This window comes from Oryctolagus cuniculus, chromosome 4 (genome assembly GCF_051225735.1).
Source record: "Oryctolagus cuniculus isolate XC-2025 breed Fujian yellow rabbit chromosome 4, ASM5122573v1, whole genome shotgun sequence".
In the NCBI taxonomy this organism is placed as follows: Eukaryota; Metazoa; Chordata; class Mammalia; order Lagomorpha; family Leporidae; genus Oryctolagus; species Oryctolagus cuniculus.
This window is the reverse complement of record NC_142870.1, coordinates 120,840,862-120,862,372: the sequence shown is the minus strand read 5'-3', so window position 1 is coordinate 120,862,372 and position 21,511 is coordinate 120,840,862. Positions and strand designations below refer to the sequence as shown.

The following is a 21,511-nucleotide window of genomic DNA, read 5'->3' as shown; positions in this document are numbered from 1 at the left end:
TTGAGGAGGTGAGAGTTAGGTGAGATCCAGAGTTCTTTGAGTCTGATGAATTTCAGACACCTATTAAATGTGCAAGAGGAAATGGTAAGTACACAGCTGGATGGAGAAGTTGAGTTCAAAGAAAGGTGTAGGCTGGAGATAGAAATTGTGGGGTCACCAACCAAGAAATTGGATGACATTTCCAAGAGCGTGAATTTAAATAAAGAACAACTTCCAGGACAGCTTAGGATATTCTAGTGCATCATCTGCCCAATAAAACTCCTAGGAGGTAGAAATCTCTCAGTCTTCACTGTCCAGTTCAATGCCGTTACACATGTGGCTATTAAGCACTTAAAACACAGCAAGCACAAATTAAGGAACCAAAGTTTCAAGTTTAATTAAATAGCCACACACAGCTTGTGGCTACCATATTGGTCAGCGTTGCTCCAGTGGGTGAAAGTGACAGAAATGAGAAAGGATCAGCAGAGGAGAGCCCTGTACTGCAGGGAAAGAACCAGAGGACAAGGTTGTCTCAGACACTGACCGTGTTGGGTACTGCTCATAGATACATATGAGGAAGGCTGGGAATTAGTCTTGGGACACAGGAAGGTGTGGCAGTTTCACTGGCAGGGTGGAGACAAAAGCCTCACTGAAGAATACTCAAAGGAGAATAAAGGAGAAGAGAAACTATAGACAGCAAGTTTGGGCCACCGTTTCAGGGAGTTTTGTGGTTGTCTAGGAGAGCATGAGAGTGAATTGGCCAGGGACACATAGAGGAGGCCAGGCAGCACCACAGGTGTACTTGAGGCTAGGGGTCATGAATTTAAAATGGGATCAGTTAGTATTTTTATATATTTTCCCCAGCCACACAAAGTAGCCTGGAAGCAGACACAGAGTAGCAAATAACTGAATTTATTCACAGTTGGGATTTAATCAAGCGAATATGAAGTGAGAGTGTGGTGGTTCCATGGTGGGTCATGAGACCTCAGATTTGTAGAGAGAGGGCAGGATATAATGGGGACAATACAGGGGTGAATTTGAAGAATTATTATAATTGGGATAAGTGGAGTGAGCTGGAATACCAGTGTGAGATTGTTGGAGAATGGGAGACTTGACAAAATTAAGGAGGACGTGCAGTTCTTGGTTTGACAAGGTCAGTGGTTGACCACGGGGGTGGGTGTAACTGAGATAGATGGGGCCGGCGCCACAGCTCCCTTGGCTAATCCTCCGCCTGCGGCGCCGGCACCCCGGGTTCTAGTCCCGGTTGGGGCGCCGGATTCTGTCCCGGTTGCCCCTCTTCCAGCCCTGCTCTCTGCTGTGGCCCAGGAGTGCAGTGGAGGATGGCCCAAGTGCTTGGGCTCTGCACCCGCATGGGAGACCAGGAGGAAGCACCTGACTCCTGGCTTTGGCTCAGCGTACTCTGTCCATAGCGGCCATTTGGAGGGTGAACCAATGGAAAAGGAAAACCTTTCTCTCTGTCTCTCTCTCACTGTCTAACTCTGCCTATCGAAAAGAGAGAGAGAGAGATGGAAGAAGGAGGAATTTGCAGACCCAAATTCTGGAGGGATTGTCTAGCAGATTCCTGGGAAATCCGCAGGGATTTTAAGAAAACTGATGTTGGAAATTGACTCTTGTATGCAGCAGAGAAACCGGAGGAGGAGTTGGTGGCTATCACTAGGCAGGCTGACTAGGGTGGCAGCAGGAGTCTGATGGAGGAGATGCAGAGCAGAGTGTTGGGGAAGAGGAGCAACTGACTGCAGCCAAGGCAGCAGCAAGGAAGACACCTGCCCACCCACAGGCCCTGTGGCAGGAGAGAGCTGGCAGAAGGAAGAGCCACCATCTGAAAAAGCCTTGAGGGGAAACAGCGCCTTCAAGTTCTTCCCGGGGAAAGGCAATGGAGGCAGTGTTCCCTGAAGTAGGCCCACTTTATGGGCATATGGAGGCTGGGGGAAGGCATGGGAGGTAGCCAGAGAAGGGATGTACAGAACCCCAGGGAAAGGAAGTTAAAGTTGAGGAAGCATAACTTGGAGTCAGATGCGCTTTGTGGTAGCTAGATAGTCTCCAAGATGGATAGTGGAGGTGAAGCTGCTGGCATCTGAGGTCAGGGAAGAGTTCCTTCCCAGAGCGTGCAGATCGTGGGGGTCTTTGGGCCAGCAGCAGTGGGGGATGTGTGGCATCATGAAGAGAGCGTGGGCCTTGAAGGAAATCTCGTGCAGAACTGCAGAATACCCCCAGATATCCTGTAGTAGCTGTATGTCTTAATCTACTTCTTCTCAACTCGAAGCAATTAAGCCTCAACTCCGTGAGCTCCTGCTTCTGTAGTATGGAACTAATCCTGTACCGGAGCTCAATGTAGGAGCAAGAAAGAAAGATGGCCCAAGTCCTTGGGCCCCTGCACCCGCATGGGAGACCCAGAAGAAGCTCCTGGCTCCTGGCTTCGGATCAGCTCAGCTCCGGCCATTGCAGCCATTTGGGGAGTGAACCAGTGGATGGAAGACCTCTCTCTCTGTCTCTGCCTCTCTCTGTAACTCTGTCTTTCAAATAAATAAAAATAAATCTTTAAAAAAGAAAAAAAATTAGTGACAGTGCAGGGTCAACCTGGAGCCCAGCAACTGGCAGATGAGAGCTTGGGAGAGTCAATTGCTCTCTCCTCCCTCAGATCTCTGTTGAATTTCATTCCTTCTGAGGCAGGTTCTAGCTTTGATATTTGCATGCTAAAGTCAAAGATACTTTTTCCTTTCAAGGCTCAGAACTCCTGTAGTTCTCAAGCTGCATGTTGGTATGTCAGTTGGGTGCCCATCTCCTCCCCATGTGCCCACCTGGGACAGGCTTCATGAACACATGACTTCTGCCAGTGTTGAAAAGCTTTGTTCTTGGTTTAATGCTCAGCTGTTGCTGGGCTGAAATTCTTAATAACTTTTAAATAAGGAGTCCCCTTCTTCATTTTGTTCAGAGATCTGCAAAGTTTGTAGCCAGCCCAGTACCCATTCTAACACCTAAAAAACAAATACCTGGGGGCCGGTGCTGTGGAAGAGCAGGTAAAGCTGCTGCCAGCAGTGCTGACATCCTTTATGGGTGCCAGTTCGAGTCCTGGCTGCTCTACTTCCAATCCAGCTCTCTGCTATGGCGTGGGAAGCAGTAGAAAATGGCCCAAGTCCTTGGGTCCTTACACCCACCTGGGAGACACAGAAGAAGCTCCTGGCTCCTGGCTTCGGATTGGCACAGCTCTGGCTGTTATAGCCAATTGGAGAGTAAACCAGTGATGGAAGACCTTTCTCTCTCTCTCTCTCTCTCTCTCTCTCTCTCTCTCTCTTTCTTTCTCCCTCTCTCTCTGCCTTTCCTTCTTTCTGCTTTCTGACTTTCAAATAAATAAATATTTAAAAAAACAAACAAATACCTGGGGTGGGTATTTGGCCACTTGGTAAAAATGTTGGTTAAGACTTTCATTTCACATATTGGGATTTAATACCCAGCTCTAGGTCCTGACACCAGCTTCCTGCTAAGGCAGAGCCTTTGAGGCAGCAGTTATGACTTTATTGACTGGGTTCCTGTCATCCATATGGGAGATCTGGATTGCATTCATAGCTCCCAGCTTCAGCCTGAACCAGCCCTAGCCATTACAGACATCTGGGGACTAAGCAAGTAGATGCCAGTGCTGTCTGTCTCTCTGTTTTTCTTCCAAATGAATAAATTTTTTAAAAAAATGACTGGTAAAATGTGACCATGAGCAGCTGGGTAATTTGATTTATCATTCCATCCATGTGTCAGCATTTCATTGATGAAGGATATTTTGAAAGTAATGGAAAACACGTTAGCCATGTGATTTGTAAATAATATCTAAAACCTTATGAACTCCCAATTTTTAATTATATTTTTTTCAGCCTAAAGAACTAGTGTCACTTTCAGAAGAATTCTTCATCTATTGTCATTAGCTCCATGTATTAGTAAGTCAGAAATCTAAAAATTATTAACTACAAGTGAAGCATGACTGAATTACTATCATTCATGCCAAACTACATCGAATCCTTCTTTGAGAACAATTCTGACTGGATGTAGGGGCTCCTATTGTTTCTACAGGAGACATTGATTTGCTCTTGGGTGTCAAGAGCCATGGCCTTGGGGTGAAGAAGGAGATACCCTGGACACAGCCACACAGGCACCCATGCCAGACTGGATCATCATTAATCCCAACAGACAAGATGCTGGCCTTACTCCGCTCGCCATCTTGGAAAAGCTGAGTCCTGACACACATCACATTGCCATCAACACAAATTAGGGAGACTAATGCTAAGTGAAGACTCCACACGGGCTTTCTTGATTCAGCAGTGCCAGACCTGTACTACATGCACTCTTGACCTGGAGTCAGGATTAATTTATCACCAAGACAAGGCAAGCAGTGCCTGGAATACTGAAGCTTTAGAAGTTCTTTAATGTGGAAATCACAGGTGGTGATGATGCTGTACTATGGAACTTGGAAACGTTTCCTAGCGAGAGCACACATTGGGATTAACGGTTTACACCACGTGCGGCATTTCTTCTTCAGATGTTAGAATTCTTTCTGGAAAGCCACAGCCTAAATGCTTTTTGTTTTAGCTGTTTTTGATTGTTTTCCTGCCTGAGAAAGCAAACGTGCTACTGCCTTTTTTTTTTTTTTTTTAATTTCCTTTTTCCCCTACTGTAAGCCTCCACAAAGGCTGGTAAATCTACAATTTTCAGTCTTTGACAAATCCAGTTTGTCTTCCTCCTGGCCGTCTTGCATTCTGTTCTTTTGCTTAGAAGACTACTTGGGACACTGTATGGCTCCTTACATGGAAAAATTCCAACTCTGCACTTATTAGGCTTTTGGGGGTGCCCAAGTTGGCGATATGCAATTTCTTGCCTATTTTTCCAGGCTTTTCCTTGGAAGTAAAATGTCTTCACCTAAGGTGACAAATTGAGATAGGAAAAAAAAAAACCAAAAAACCAACAACCACACACACACAGGAGGCCTCTCTGTCTGTCTCTCACTGATTTCAAATTAAATTGGGGGTGGCTGTGTCATACTGTACTTCAGTAAGTGTTGACCTTACTTGAGGGGCTGTAAATGATTCTTTTTTTTTTTTTTTTGACAGGCAGAGTGGACAGTGAGAGAGAGACAGAGAGAAAGGTCTTCCTTTACCGTTGGTTCACCCTCCAATGGCCGCCACGGCTGGCGCGCTGCGGCCGGCGCACCGCGCTGATCTGATGGCAGGAGCCAGGTACTTCTCCTGGTCTTCCATGGGGTGCAGGGCCCAAGCACTTGGGCCATCCTCCACTGCCTTCCCGGGCCACAGCAGAGAGCTGGCCAGAAGAGGGGCAACCGGGACAGAACCGGCGCCCCGACCGGGACTAGAACCTGGTGTGCCAGCGCTGCAAGGCGGAGGATTAGCCTAGTGAGCCGCGTTGCTGGCCCGTAAATGATTCTTTAGCTGGCCCACTAAATGCTGTCCCTAAGGCAGATCTGCAAAGTGAAGGAACCCTCCCCACCCCCAACACACACACACACACACACACACACACACACACACACAGGCTGCCAAAGCAACCATGAGGAGGGAAGTGCAGCCCAAAGGCCTCCCCCAGCCAAGCTCATAAACGGCCACCAGCCACTGAGCCCCCAGCTGAACTTCACCTGCTGCCTTGAGATGAACGAGTGGACATTTGACCAGCTTGGCCGTGTGCTGAAGTGAGTTAGTAACAGATGGTCCCAGGCACCCTCCTTCCCTGGAAGGCTGTGAAGTGGCAGAACTTCTCTGGAATTCCATTCATTCGTTCATTCAGCTAAGTAATGCCTATCTATGCCTGGCCCTGTGCTAGATGCTGGAAGTGCAATGACAAGATAGACAGGGCCCCTGCTCCCTCATGGAGCAAATCATCCATACAGATCCCCCCAGTGAATTAATATTACCAACTGTGGTAACTGTGGAGAAGGAAAACAGTGTGTGCGCTAACTGAACTTCAGGCAGGGCCTTCTTTCCACTGAGGTCTCCGGAAAGGCCCCCTACCAAAGCAAGAGAAGATTTGTCTTGGGTGCAGGGGGCTGGGTGACCAGATTGAAAAACAGCTTGTGTGAAGGTCTTGAGGCAGGGATGGCCCTGGCTCTGCCAATGTGCTTAGGGCTTGGTGAGCATGATTTTGAGAGGTGCCACAGGAGTCTGGAGGGTATACAGGGCCCACAGCAGCCTCAGGGATTTAGGATTTCATGTTAAAGTTGCAGAAAACCACCGAGGAGCTGTAAACCAAGATGGACACAATCTGATTATGCTTTTCTAAGTATTTTTTAATTCACACAGGGAAGACTGCAGGCCCATAGTGTTTTATAGCACCTTGGGAACTACACCAAGGAGCGTGAAACCATTAAAATGATTCAGTCAAGGGCATTCCAGTAGTATGGGGTGCTAAATTAGTTTGAGTGATAGTTTAGATATTTATGCCACCTAAAATTAGGGTCAAGGATCTGAGTTCTTCAGCTGTAGCAACACCTCCACCAAAGAAGTCACTTCTGTTCTTTGGAAAATGAAGTTGATTTTTAAAATTTTGCAACAAAGTACAAGGAGCTTGAACTGTCCGTCCACATATCCAGTATTGTGTGCAAAGCACAGGCACACCTGTTCAGCTGGTCACACTCAGGCTGGGTGTCAACACGCTTGGAGAGAAAGAAAGGAACAGGTGTTTGGGCATCATGGATCATGTTCATTTTCCTGATGGTTTTTCCCTTGAATGAGTGTCAAGAGTGAGAAAAAAAACAACCCTACAGTCCCTCAGCATCCTGTCAGATGAAGGGAGAGGAGAGAGAAGTGAGGTCAATAGGACTGGACTCAAAGGGACTGCCCATTTCAGTCTTGTCAGTCTTAGTGGATAATGAAAAAGCCCAGGAACATTTTATGGGCCTAGAGGCTGTCCTTGCTATCTGCAAAGGAAATGGCATTAAGCTGGAGAGTTCCAGAGGAGTGAGGGTATTAGGTGTACTTTACCGCTGAGGAATCTCCACAGCTGATTTTAACATTCCTCTCTGACAGTGAGCTCATTCATTGTCCACTAGTTGGAGTAGCATAACTGCCTAAGCAGTACCTTTCTGTGCCAAAAGAACTTGTTTCTAAAAAAATGAGACTTTCTTAATTCAACCGCTTGAGGTTAAAGTAAGTTCACGAGGCCATTAAATGTGTGTTGGGCATTTTTTACTAGGCTCTGGAAGATTTCTTGGATGTGTGTTTGTTCTCCCATCTTTCAGCAGCTGAGGTCATTTGAACATCTCTCCTGGGGAGATAAAAAAAGAGAAGGATTGTAGAAATGCCTGTGTTGCCACTTCACTTGCCCTGGAAACATCAGCTGGGGACTGTACCTGGAACCCTGCGGACTAATTCCCATTCTGACTCATCACAGGTCAACACCTCCCCTGTGTTTTTAGTAAAAAGATTTAAGGGCCACTGGTGAATTTTGGCAGTTCCTTAGAGATTGTGTTAATAGCTTAATCATAACATATGATGTTTCTGTCCTATGTTCAGTAACACACTTAGGGGGCTACATCATTAGTTGATGTGCAGGTAGTTTCAGAAAGACAGGCTGCAAAAATTATTGTTTCCCTTTTTCTCATCATTGTCTTACTTTATGCTGTGAAATAAACCTTTTAAAAATAGTAATTGTGATTTTTATAATAAATTAATGATCTAAGATGTCTAGTTTCTAAAATGTTTTACATGCTCGGTATAAGAAACATGGAAAAAGCTTGCTACCTTTATGTTCAATACATTTATGTAAGGAAGACCTTGAATTGAAATCTACCTCTTTTTATACCTTTCTCTGAAGGGAGGAGAGAACCTCCACTTTGACTATGACCTTGTCTAAACAAGATAAGAATCGGAGAACTCAGAGGGCTTCCATAGCCTTGGAAACTCATGACTGGAGCATAGGGAGATTACTGATGCCATAGACAGGAGTGTCAATTGGTAAAGTCAACAACAGGAGTCACTGTGCACTTACTCTTCATGTAGGATCTCTGTCCTTAATGTGCTGTGCATTGAGATTTAATGCTATAACGAGTACTCAAACAATATATTTCACTTTGTGTTTCTATGGGGGTGCAAACTGTTGAAATCTTTACTTAATGCATACTAAACTGATCCTCTGTAAAAAAAAAAAAAAAAATTATCAACTCCCAACTTGACTCTCACTGGGATTAAACATGACAATAGGTCTGATCTGATTTCATCATCATTTAAAAAAAATCATCTATTATTTTTCACTTTATGTTTCTGTGTGGGAGCAAACTGTTGAAATCCTTACTTAATGTATACTAAGCTGATCTTCTGTATATTAAGATAATCGAAAATGAATCTTGATGTGAATGGAAGGGGAGAGGGAGTGGGAAAGGGGAGGGTTGTGGGTGGGAGGGACGGTATGGGGGGGAAGCCATTGTAATCCATAAATCGTACTTTGGAAATTTATATTCATTAAATAAAAGTTAAAAAAAAAAGAAAGAAACTAAAAAAAAAAAGAAATCTACCTCTTTTTAAAAAGATTTATTGATTTATTTGAAAGAGTTTTTTGTGTGGGGGGAGAGAAAGAGAGACAGAAAGATCTTCCTTTTTCTGCTTTACTCCCCAGGTGGTGCAACGGCTTGGGCTGGACCAGGCCGAAACTGAGAGCTTCTTTCAGGTCTCCCACATGGGTGGCAAGGGCCCAAGCACTTGGGCCATTTTCCATTGCTTTTCCGAGGGCATTAGTAGAGAGCTGGATCAGAAGTGGAGCAGCCAGGACTTGAACCAGTGCCCATACAGGATGCCAGCACCACAGGCAGCAGCTTTACCCACTATGCCACAACACTGGTCTCGAAATCTGTTTTTTCATGACTCATTCAGTGCTACATACTGTGATATTAATTTTATAGCTGATTTAGCAACCTCATGATTTAAAATGAACTCAGTTTAAAAAGACTACCACCTGCCAGCCAGAGAATTGCAGTGGTGTGGGGGATGGCAGGGATCTGTTTGTGAGTCAACCCATTAAATAGATGAAGAAATAGAAGTTCATGGATAGAAGCAATTGTTCAGGAGAACACACTTAATAAGAGGAACAATCAAGCCCAGAACCAGGCCTTTCTGCTCCAAGGCTGTATCAATTCCAGAACCATCAGAAATAGTCTAGATTGTAACTTTATGTGTAATATTTTAAATTCTACTAATGTAACTTAAGACTTATGTATTTATATAAAAATCATTATTAAAAAATATTGAGATGTCAATAAGACGGTGCATCCTGTGTGTTGTAATCTCTGCCCAGTTTGAACTAGTTGAAAATACAGTTGTCCACTAGAGGGCACCTTTCCTCAACAAGAGCGGCAGTCCTCCTTTTCCCCTGATGCTCTGTTAACCTGGTTTTCTTTAACCACCACCATCTGGGAGAAGTGTGCAGGTTTTTTTTGTTTGTTGGCTGGTTGGGTTTTTTTGTTTTTTTGTTTGTTTTTTTAACGGTCAGGCATTCCACGCATTGCTTTAGCTAAAAACACTTAATATTGGTAGGCAAGGGTTTCTGGGCTACTAAAAGACAGGGAAAATGGCTAGAATAAGGCGTGTCCCTTACACATATGCACACGCCTGCACGCACACATATGATGCTCTGCAGCTTTGGGCAAGCCAAGTTACTTCATTTGGAAAGCCTTTAGATAGTGCTGGCAGGTTACCCTACTTTTCCTTTTCTATCACGGCTCTCTCTGACTCCGGAAGCTGGTAAATAGAGACTAAAAGGAACAGTCCTCAAAAGCTGACACAGATTAGAGACGAGACATAGATTTCATCCAAGTTTACCTATGTGTCTGTTGCTGTTTTTCTCCAGCATGTGAATTTCAATCAGCACCAGGCAGAAAATACTATGGGGAGAGGAGTAGGACTGTGTCCAATAAGCAAATCCTTGGGCAGGTTCTATTGAAATATAAACCATCTCATTATTCTAGAGAGAGAGGGAGGCTGCCTGCTACAGCACTGCCCAATACATCAGATTGCAGAATGTCTGTGAAAACCTAGGCTTGAGGGAGGTATTAGTAGAGACTAATTTGTACCTATTGTGTGATCTGTTAAACCCTTTATCTCCAACCCCCAAAAAATCCAATTGGAAATTCAAGAGTTCTGAAATACGGAAATAATTCAGAATATATCTAGAGATGAGATTGTCTACAGGGTTTTGGAGATGAGTTGTCCTGTAAAGCTGTGGAAAGAAGAATATATCTTCCGTCCGAATTGGAGTGAGTCCATCCCCCTCATCATCTGTGTGAAGTTGTTCTCTTCACTTCCTTACTTCTGGCAGCGGCACATTTTATTTATCCTGCTACATAAAGCAGTCTTTTACAGTCCTCAGAACAGTTGAATTTCTAACCATGCCAGTGCCTGTGAAGGTGGTGGTTCCGTCGTGTCCTGTCTAGAAACGTCACGCTTGTACACGGCCAAGCAGGAAAATGGTTGGCGCTGCCCAGGAGCCCCCGTTGGGTTCAGTGCTGGGTCAGGGTCAGGCACAGCTGTTTGCGAGTCTCTCATCAAGCCCAAGGGTGAGTTGTGCCTGGCCAGAAACTACTCAATATATCAGATGAGAAGGTTTTTGATGACCTTTTGTAAGTGTAGGTAGTCTGCCTTCTCTTCTCTTGTTTATAGTAAGAAATGTGAGGAATCACTATATATTGTTAGTACATAAATTTTGAATAAATCTCTTACTACTTTGCTGTCAAGCTTCAGAATGTGTTTCATGAAGACTATCCAGGGATCGCAGGATACGCTATTAACGAGAACTCTGTTATCTTTTATAACTGCTTCTCTGTGAAACAGGATTCTTTTGATGTGGCATAACTAATGTACAAAGTAGTGAGAAAAGTACAGTTGGCACAAGATTCTGGCATCCATAAATTCTATTTTTATTTTTTTTTACGTGTGACAAAAGAGCTTTATGTTCTCACTGAAGGACAGAATAGGTACATATAAATTTGAACTCAGAATGCTATCCTGATAAACATATTTTTCCTTATTTTATTTTATTTTTTGACAGGCAGAGTGGACAGTGAGAGAGAGAGACAGAGAGAAAGGTCTTCCTTTGCCATTGGTTCACCCTCCAATGGCCGCCGTGGCCAGCGCGCTGCAGCCGGCGCACCACGCTGATCCGAAGGCAGGAGCCAGGTGCTTCTCCTGGTCTCCCATGGGTTGCAGGGCCCAAGCACTTGGGCCATCCTCCACTGCACTCCCTGGCCACAGCAGAGAGCTGGCCTGGAAGAGGGGCAACCGAATCCGGCTCCCTGACTGGGACTAGAACCCGGTGTGCTGGCGCCGCAAGGCAGAGGATTAGCCTAGTGAGCCGAGGCGCCGGCCTATTTTTCCTTATTTTGCATAGTGATTTTCATTTTAAAAGTAGATTCCAATACTTAGAAGGAAAAGTGACAGCCATTGGTTCATACTAAAAATTTGCACAGGAAACTGTTTTTTAAAATAACCTGCATAAATGTCACTAGGATCAGTCTAAAACGTTGGCAGAAATTAGTTCACACAGTTCGTAAGACTCTCAGGTGAGTTGCTTATTTATAAGAATAAAAAATCATAACCTGTCTCATTTTTATCTTTCTCCTGTCTTCCACTTCAGGCCTCAGAGTGTTGCTGGGAAATGTGTGGAAGTATCTCTGGAGGCTTCAGTCCCGTGTCTGCAGTGTGGAAAGTGACCCCTATGCAGCCATGGCCACAACAGCCTCTACCAGGCACGCTATCCCAGCAGTCACAGACCACTTAAGATGCTCAGATCACACAGGTCATTAAATCTATTTAAAATGCAGAGCAAGAAGCAAGGGAAAGAAAAGGGCTGGCTGCCAGACTTAGGCTATGGTACGGGCATGAAGAGGGACGACCCCACCTGTACCTTGGGCTATGTGGTATCTCCGCATCCAGCCTCTGCCACAACCGCTTTCTGTGTTGGTGATACAGAATCGAACCAGAAGTGAGCTTTGAGAAAGCATTCTGAACTAGACAGAGTTGTCTTCTATTGACACATAAGATGATTGGTCAGACACAGGGGCAAGTCCTGCCAGCTTCCTCTGTAGCTTGCCTCTTGATCAGAAGTTGGGAGCTGTGTTTGCATTTCTTGGGCATAAAACACGTAGGACCAAGTTGAATGTCACCAGCGGGCAGTCTTATTCAATCTAATGAATATGAGTGCCCCATGTGCCTCTGGTTATTTGATATGTCATGAATATTAGATGCTTTTTCATCTTTCCATCCTTTTCTGTGCTCAACAGACACAGAAACATAATACACACCTGATCTAGGACTAACACATCCAGTTTACTAACTTATTTGATATTTCATGCATGAATTCTATGTCCACTTGCTTACTCATTAACTAAATCTAACACATCTTAATCATTTCACCTGTGTCTTGCAGGCTGTCACATGTCCTTTATCTATACTTAACATGTCTTAAGAGTTTCATCCAGGGCCAGGGCTGTGATGTAGTGGGTAAAGCCATCTCCTGCAATGCTGGCATCCCATATAGGCGCCAGTGTGAGCCCTGGCTGCTCCACTTCCAATCTGGCTCTGTGCTGTGGACTGGGAAAGCAGTGGAAGATGGCTCAAGTCCTTGGGCCCCTGCGCCCATGTGGGAGACCCGGAAGGGGCTCCTGACTCCTGGCTTCCGATCGCCCAGCTCCAGCCATTGTGGCCACTTGGGGAGTGAACCAGTGGATGGAAGACCTCTCTCTGTCTCTCTGCCTCTGCCTCTCTGTGATTCTGCCTTTCAAATAAATAAATAAATAAATCTTTAAAAAAAAAAAAAAGGAGTTTCATTCCTCCTGACTTTCCTGTCTTCTACAGTGGAATTCAATCAATACTCTTAAATAATACAGCAAAGCCTTACAAAATCTCTTGGAAAAGCTTCCCTACCATAGTCCAAGCACTCACATATACTCCTTCCAGTGAGCAGCCTACAGCTGTTCCTTTACAGACCCAGTCGAGGCCACCCAATCATCTTCCTCCCTTGTATTCCCCACCCCCCTGCCCCACCACCACCACCACAGCTTCCTCCTTACTCCACATGTCACCCACCACATTCTAAGAGCGAATGGAGGCTGGCCCCATGTTCCTGGTCCAGCTCTTGCAGCATCTGCCCCCTTCAGTTATTTTCCTATCCATCATCATCACTCTCTGCCTTCTGCTCCCGTCCTTCTGCTCTGCCCACCTAGACCTTTGGGTCTCTTGTATCTCAAACAGCCACAACAACCACCACCTCCATGATTCTGTTACACATTCAAGCTACCACTCTAATGCTCTGATTCACCAGCAAACTTCTTTACTAATTGCTCTCTCTGTTCCTCAACTTCTTAACTACAACCACCTGGCTTCCAACCCCGAAACACCACTACTGAAATTACTCCCTGTGGTAAGTCATGACTTCCTATTAGTTAAACTGATGGCCTCTGGTCGTCTTTTTCCTCTCCATCCCTGCAGTATTTGAAGAATCTGCGCTCTGCCCGCCTGCCCTCCATCTCCTTGACCCCTCACTGTGCTAGTTTTCATCTTGCTCTCCCCTTGTTGATCATACCTCTGCTGTATCTTCTTGCCCTCTAAATATGGGCTGTCATTCAAGTGTTAGTTTTCTATTTCCACTGGCACAAATCATCACAAATGTAGTGGCTTACATCACACATTTATTGGACTACAACCCCAGAGTTCAAAGGTCCCAAGTGTTCTCAGAAGACTGAAGTCACCAGGCTGCAGCTGCATTTCTTCTGGTGTCTCTAGGGAGAGTCCATTTCCTTCTTCTAGAGGCAGCCCACCTCCGGGCCAGGGAGCCTCTTCCTCTGTCTCCAAACCTAATGATGTTGGGCCGAGTCCTCCTCATACTGCCCTCTCTGGTTCTTCCTCTGGTGCCTCCCTCTTTTATCTGGTGAGGGTCCTTGGGATGATTACAGTACCTCACTTGGGTAACCCACTTGCTTTTCATCTCCAGAATCATCCGGTCAACAGCCTTAATGGCCCTTTGCCATGTAAGGATTAGGACCAGATTAGGCCAACTGCAGTGGTACTTTGCTTCTCTACAGTCTCTCCCTTCCAAATACACTTCCACAGCTTCAATCAGCTTCTTCCTGCAAAAGCTCACCCAATTCTGATGGCCTGACTTCATTCTTGAGCTTCAATTGCCTTTTGTACCTTCGACTGAAAACTTTGTGGGTAAAAAGTAGAAGAAAAAAAAAACCTCCTTCCTGCACCCCAACTCCCAAGAATTAATTAGTTTGTTCTCCCATCACCCGTGTTTCTTTTCACAGCACAGATTTCACTCCAGTTCCTGTCCCGTTCAGTCCCCAGTGTCGGATCACTGCCCGAGTGCTACCCATTCTTCTTTTGCAGTGTCTGGAATGCATCCATCCATCTTCCCCTTCCATTCCCATTCCCATTCCCACCTCTGTCCTTCTGGCCTCTGTTCCTTGAAAGCTTATTATTTCATTCTGTTCCTTTTCTGTGTCCCTACCAGATATTTCTACAGGTTACTGTAATTTCACCCTCTTATCAACCCAGTGGGCAGGGAATAAACATCTCTAATTTATAGATGAGAAAATTGCGTGGAAGAGAGATGAGGTAATTCTCCGAAGGTCTACTCATTTATACTCATTTATGCATTCATTTAAAAAATATTTACTAAAAGCCTACCAATATATGAGCTCAGTAAAATATGTTGTCTATTGAGAGCCTGTTCTATACCCGATAGTGCTATTTCAGCACCAAGGAAAATCAATCAAGATCCAAGTTCTAAGGAAGCCTACATTAATCTATATCTTGAAAAGACAGACATTAAAGGAATTAATAACCCAATGAACACAATTGTTGCAATCTCTTCGTTCACCCTAGCTTCCTCTCTTGAATTCCTAGTGAACAAAGTCTCTTTGGAGATACTGAAGTCATTCTTCATCATACACAGTCATTTGTGTGTCACCAGCATCCCTTACCAAACTCCTCGAGGGCAGAAACACTGATTCACATGGCACATAGTAGGAACTTGTTTCAACTGCAAGGTTGTAAGAATCAAGGGAGATGTTGAGGAAAGCACTTTCACAAACTGAAGCGTGTTCAGAGGTGTGTTCTCGTTGATGCTGCTGCCTGGGCTGGGGGCAACAACAGCGATAGCAGTTCTTCTTCAGGTGGGACATTTACAGACTGGGTTCCCCTTGTAGCCACAGGATCCATTTTCCCCACAGTTCCTTTTTTCTTTTACCTTGTAAAGAAGCACAAGTTAAAGCTGTGTGAAATACCTGTCTACTTTCCCCAGTTTGCCAAAGAAAAGCTTAAAGTTGACTGCCTAAGACAGCGACTTCCTGTCCAGCTTCCCCCGCCCCAGTACTTCCTTTTTCCCAACATTTCACTGTAAACATTTTCCAATGGGAATTTTTTCATGAATGCCCAGTGATACCAGCTCCTACAGCTGAGGTTCTTTTTTTCTAAACTTTCTTTGTCACAACTATCCATTGATCTGTCCCTCAACCCATCCATCAATTCCTCGCATTATTTGATGCATTTCAAAGTAAGTTGCCAAATCAGTAATTGTCCCCTTAAATTCTTTAGCCTGCATATCATAAACTAGACTTTAAAATTTGGTAGCAAGCGCTGTATTATTTTCCAGATGCAATTTATTCTTCAGACATAAATTTTAATATTATATAAATTTTATAGCAGACCATGAAATGCACAAATTTTAAATGTTTTATGCAATGACTTTTGACAAATATACATAAACCAACTGATGCCAGAGAATTTCCTCTACCCTTTTCAAATCAGTCCTTGATCCCAGTAATTAACTTTGGAGACTACCCTCAGATGGCCCATGGGTGTATTTTCTTACCACTGTGTTTATTGTCCCCCAACATCTTCCTCCTGTTGCTACTAATTGCCACAACTTTTTCTTACTCAGATGCTTTGTGCTTGTTATTGGTCATGTCACAGTTTTCTGGGGCCTCAGTTTCTCCATCTGGAAAATGACAGTGTTGGATTAAATGATCTCTTGAGGTCTCCTCGAAATCTGTATTTAGTGACACAGTGGTTTGTATGATGGCAGAAACAGGAACAATATTTTAATCAGGAAATACTTGAGTTTTTTTTTTTTTTCTCTTTAAAATATGCCTTGGGTCTGGATTTAAGTAAAACTGCACTGCAACCTTGCTCTTACTTGATAGATTTTTATTTTAAGGCCAAACTGCTTTGGCTCAAACAAAGGGAGTTTATTTCTCTATGTCTGGTGGGTCTTCCTTTAGCATTTGTCTTAGGCAGTTATATAACAAAATACCATAAACAGGGCCACTTAACAAGTAACAGAAACGCACTTCTCATAATTCTGGAGGCAGGGAAGTCTAAGACCAAGGCGCCAGCAGATTCAGGGTCGGGTAAGGTCATGTCCCCTGATTCGTGGGTGGCATCATCTCACTGTGCCCTCCCCTGGTGGAAGCAGCAGAGCGGTCATGGGGGCCTCTTTGGTGGGGATGTGCATCTCGCACGTGAGGGCTCTGCCTCTGTGGTCCGAGCTTACAGGTCCCACCTCCTCACAGCATTTCAGCCTGGGAATTCTGAGGGCAGACAGGCAGCTCTCTCTGGTGCATTCTCACCTGGTGCCAGTCCAGGAAATCACTTTTGTTTCTTTGTTCTACTTACTTTGATGTCTTGTTTGTTGCTGGGCATGTCACAACTTTCTTGGGCCTCAGTTTCCATATCTGGAATTTAACAGCGTTGGACCAAGTGATCTCTTGAGGTCCCATCGAAATCTGAAACTTAGTGCTTTTAATGAGAAGAGAAGCTCTGAGGATTTAAGAAGTAAAAGGAATTATGCTGCTAGACTGTGCTGAAAAATAACAAGTTCATCAATATTTCTCAGTCAGAAGTAACAAATGGGACTGCCGTTTGGTAAGTTATTCTAGCCTGAATGTTTCTTGGAACAACTGGTTGCTGTTCAAAGTTTTTTGTGCTAGCAAATCATAATTCAAATGATAACACAAAGTCCTTTCCAATAAATGGCTATAAAGAGAAGCCCGCTTGATATATTCCTTTTTTCTCCTTGTTTATACCACTTGGGAGGGTTTTTTGACAGGATTTGGGATACAATTGTCATAAATCTGTTCTCCCCAGAGCCACCTCTGAATCACTTCCACTATTTATGGAACTGCAACTGTGAACAGTAGAATCATGTTTAGACTTTTTTTTTTATATAACACATGATACATGTCTTTAGGAGCTTATGTAATATATCCCAGAGCCTTCAGTTTGGGAAGAGAGCAGAGTTCAGAAAGTAGCTTTGTAAACTTTGTGCAGCTTGGGTGCCTGTTCTGAGTCTTAAGGTCATAGATGGTGAGAGCAGGAATTTGAGCCAGGTCAGACAGCCTTTGAAGTGAGAGCTCTTCTGTCATGGAAGGTGGGAGGATGCCTTCTGTATTAAGCCCAAGGTTTTCATTTCATCTTATCAGCTGCCTTGCAAAAGGAACTTTTTCTTTGGCCTACCTTTCCTTGCTGATACTTAGGATTCCAGAACCTTCCTTTGGTGGCTGGATGGCAAGGCCCTCTGCATAGAGGGCTCTGTGTCTGTAAGGTGTGGATTACCCAATGGCGAGGTGGAGTGTGGGATGGGCGAGGGTATTGATTGTTGCCTTTCCCTGAAAAGTTACTGCCTTCTTTTCTACTGAAGAAGATTCTGCCTTCCAAGACTTGTGAATCATTCATCAGGCTTTCCGTGTGCTTCTGACCTAAGCGCAGGCCTGGAAAGCCCTGCACGTGTTTCCTGGCCCACCTCTGCTGTAGCAGAGCCCTGCAGGGCCCTGCCCCTCTGCAAGAGCTATCCCCAGGGTTCTCCTTTGAACCTAGTGCTGAAATAGGAGTCTGTGAGAGCACTAAGGGTTAAGCCTGCCCTGCCGCCTTTTCATTCTCCTAAGAAGGCTCAATGAGTGTGCATATGAGTGTGTCAGTGGAGCTGAATTAAGGGAGCAGACTTTTCTCCTCATTGAATCTCAAATAGCAAAAATTAAGAATATTTATAAGGGCCACTGCTATGGCATAGTGAGTTAAGCAGCCTTCGCCTGCAGCATCAGCATCCCATGTGGGCATCGGTTCCTGTCCTGGCTGCTCCGCCTCCAATCCAGCTCCCTGCTGATGGCCTGGGAGAGCAGTGGAAGATGGCTCAAGTGTTTGGCCCCCTTCATGCCTGTGGGGGACTTGGAAGAAGCTCTTGGCTCCTGGCTTTGGATCAACCCAGCTCCAGCTGTTGCAGGCATTTGGGGAGTGAACCAATGGATGGAAGACCTCTGTCTCTGTCTCTCCCTCTCTCTGTCTATGACTCTGCCTCTCAAATAAATGAATCTTAAAAGAAATTTATAAAAATAGGCATTTTTCTTTCCAAATAACAGAGATGTTGTTGTAAAATTTAAAACACATTAGCAGATGTGGCCATTCAGCCTGGTGCGTGAAATGCCTGAGTCCCACGTTAGAGCACCTGGGTTCAGTTCCTGGCTCTGGCTCCTGGTTCCAGCTTTCTGCTAACATAGACCCTGGGAGGCAGCTGTGATGGCTCAAGTGATTGGGACCCAGCCACTCACATGGGAAACTTGGGGGTTGTGTTCACAGCAGCTCTCAGCTTCAACCCCAGCCCTTGCAGACATTTGGGGAATGAGCTGGTGGACTGGGGCTCCCTCTCTGTCTCTGTCTCTGTCTCTGTCTCTGCTTCTCAAATAAATTTTTTAAAATATAATAAATTACCAAATATTCCAAGCATGAACTCTCACCATTCATTAAGAGAGCGTGCTTCATCTGAGAATTCTTGCCAGCCATCTCAGTAGTGTAACGAAGACTCTATGGTTACTGACGAGAAGGGAAAGTTTTGAGAAGGGTGATAGGGAGATATTAAAATAATATTCCTTCTCATTTTTAAGGAAATTTGATTAAATTCAGTCAAGTTTTTAGGGAGTGCCATTTTTGTATTGGAATCATTTTATTAAGAAAAAATGCAATGAATTGCTTGTGGCAAGTGAGGAATATAGATAAAGAAATTTTACTTTACTGGGTTTTCTATTTTTCTTAATTTTCAGTCATTAAGTTGGCTTGAAGCGTTTACAGACCTGCTCATTGCTTTTTATATTTCCTGAAGTCCTACTTAGAAGGTCCCTGAAGCTGCTAAGAGGTTGGGCCCAGTGTTTTCTCAGAATTCTGGATTATCCAACGTGCATTGCCTTTGCTTGTTCTATGCAGGGCCATTTCCATTGCTGTCTCTTGGGTGGGATGGTCTGATTCAGGGGTCATGTGTGCTACAGTGGGAGTGTGTATATATTCACATTGCAGCATGTGCATATATATATGTACAAAGCCACACCTTTTTTTTTGTAAAAAAGATTTATGTATTTATTTGAAAGGTGAGTTAAAGAGAGGAAAAGACAGAGTGTGAGATCTTCTATCTACTGGTTCACTCCCCAAATGGCTGGGACTGAGCCAGACCCAAGCCAGGAGCCTGGAGCTTCTTCTGGGTCTCCCACATAGGTGCAGGGACCCAAGCACTTGATCCATCTTCTGCTGCTTTCCCAGGCACATTATCAGGGAGCTGGATTGGAAGTGGAGCAGCCAGGACTTGAGCTGGCACTCATATGGGATGACTGTGCGGCAGGCAAGAGTTTAACCCACTGTACCACAGTGCCAGCCCCACAAAGCCACACTTTCAAAATAAACTTAAAAGTTTAGTTTCCATGAAATGAATAAATTATACTAACAAATATTGTAATATGTGTTCTCCCTACAAAAATTACAGTAATAATTATTTCATCTTATGTCTAACTTAAAAATAAGCAAAGAACCCGAGATACTTGTTAGTGGGGAATTAAAGTATTACCAAATAATATGTTTTTAAAGAGGGAAGACACTCCTTTAGGTTACAAACTTGACAGCCCCTTGAAAACCTAGCATGGAAGACATCCTCTCAGTGTGGGTATTCAGAATGGAGTGTTTTCCTTGTAGCACGTTCAAAGTTCTGAAATGCTCTTTCAAGCCTTTTTTTTTTTTTAAATAGCACCAACCAACCAGCCTCCATGGGCAAGAAGATGATGCCGGAGGTTAGAAATGTTCAACTGCAACATTGATTTGTGCCTGTCCCTTTCCCTCTCCCTTGCTGGCCTTTTTCTCTTTAATGAGGACGAGAATGTTTCCACATCAGTTAACTGCCTTCATAAAGCACCAGAAGGTCACACCAGCCCCAGACTGATCCTTCTCTTTGTGCCCATAATATAATTGGCTGATTGTGCGGGCGCTGCGCCCCCTCCCCCCGCCGGCCGCGCTCCCCGTCGCGGAAGCCGGCCTCGCTGCCTGGCTAGGCGGGGAGCGGCGCGGCGCGCCTCCCGGCACAGGCAGTGCCACTGCGCAGGTTGATCAGCGAAACAGCATCCATTTTAATCTGCGGGGAGCCCCTGCCTTTCCAGGGCGTTCTCGCCGCCGCCCGCGCGTGGATGCTCGGAGCTTTCCCTTCGCAGCCTCGCTGAGCAGTCCTGCTTTGGGGTCTGCGCCCTAGGATGCACTGAGATGGTACATCAGGAGAACTGCTCGTATCAGGTAGGTTTTAAAGCCTGATTTTGAGGCCGGCATCCTCTGGGAGAGGAGGCCTTCCTCTTCCAACGCAGCAGGTTGCCTCTTCCCGGATTTGCAAGGGATTTTGCCTTCCTCCGCTCAGCTCCGGCCTTCATCACATACAGTATCTGAATTGTAATTAGGTTTTCTGGGGAGTAATGGGCCAGAAAGCACTGCTTCCTTGGCCTTTAAAGCATTTGTGAAATCCTGGCTGGTGATCTGTGCTTTGCACATTTTGTATGTCTGTGCAAATAAGAGGAACTGCTTTGAACTGTAATTGAATGTAAGGGGATTCAGAGGACAATCCGATCAGAATTTCACGTTGTAACATTCAGTGTGATTTTTTGTTTTTGTCATTGCACAGGAAGTGAGTTGTTTTACATCCAGTTTGCAGGATTGTCTAAGAATAGTGTGTAAGTCGGAAGTCATAATTGATGGTCCTAGAAATTTTCAAAAATCAACCGGCATGCACTTGACATTTAAAGTTGTACTCCTCTTTCCAAAGTTATTTTTACTACTATGCTGTTTTAAATGGTTAGTGAATAAGAATTTGGTACCAATATGCATTTAAAACTCCAAATAGGAAAATTTTAATGAATGTTCTCAGCTGTGTGCTAATTTGCTATGTAGAGGTATGAATTCAACACTGATCAATTCCTGAGTGTTGAAGAACTCCTTCCTAGGACTTGAGCTACTGAGACAGCGTTGAAAAGAGCCTGGATGTAAACAGACAGCAAGAGCATCCTAAGAGAAAGCCCTGTTTGCCACAGCAGGCATGGCCAGTCTCCGTCTGGATAGTTAATATTGGGATATTACTCAACCCACTGAGTTTAGAAGCTCTCCAGTTCTCTGACTTAAGGATGCCTCTTCCTCGTGTGAGGTCCGTTACCTGCGACTAGCAGGTGTTTCTCCGAAGGTCAGAT

The 21,511-nt window shown here is 44.6% G+C and overlaps 1 protein-coding gene across 8 annotated transcripts in view; it reads left to right on the top strand.

Annotated features, from left to right (window-relative positions):
* SCHIP1 (schwannomin interacting protein 1) overlaps window positions 1-21,511 on the top strand; it is a 686,877-nt gene that overhangs the window by 606,993 nt on the left and 58,373 nt on the right. Inside the window, exon 1 of one of the 8 annotated variants that reach the window (XM_008266407.5) lies at window positions 20,306-20,573. The exons of the other annotated variants lie outside the window; for them this stretch is intronic. Coding sequence (XP_008264629.1) covers window positions 20,544-20,573 — 30 coding nt within the window. The 5' untranslated portion in view covers window positions 20,306-20,543. Of the gene's footprint in view, window positions 1-20,305; window positions 20,574-21,511 lie in introns of those variants that run through there. 8 annotated transcript variants of the gene reach the window in all.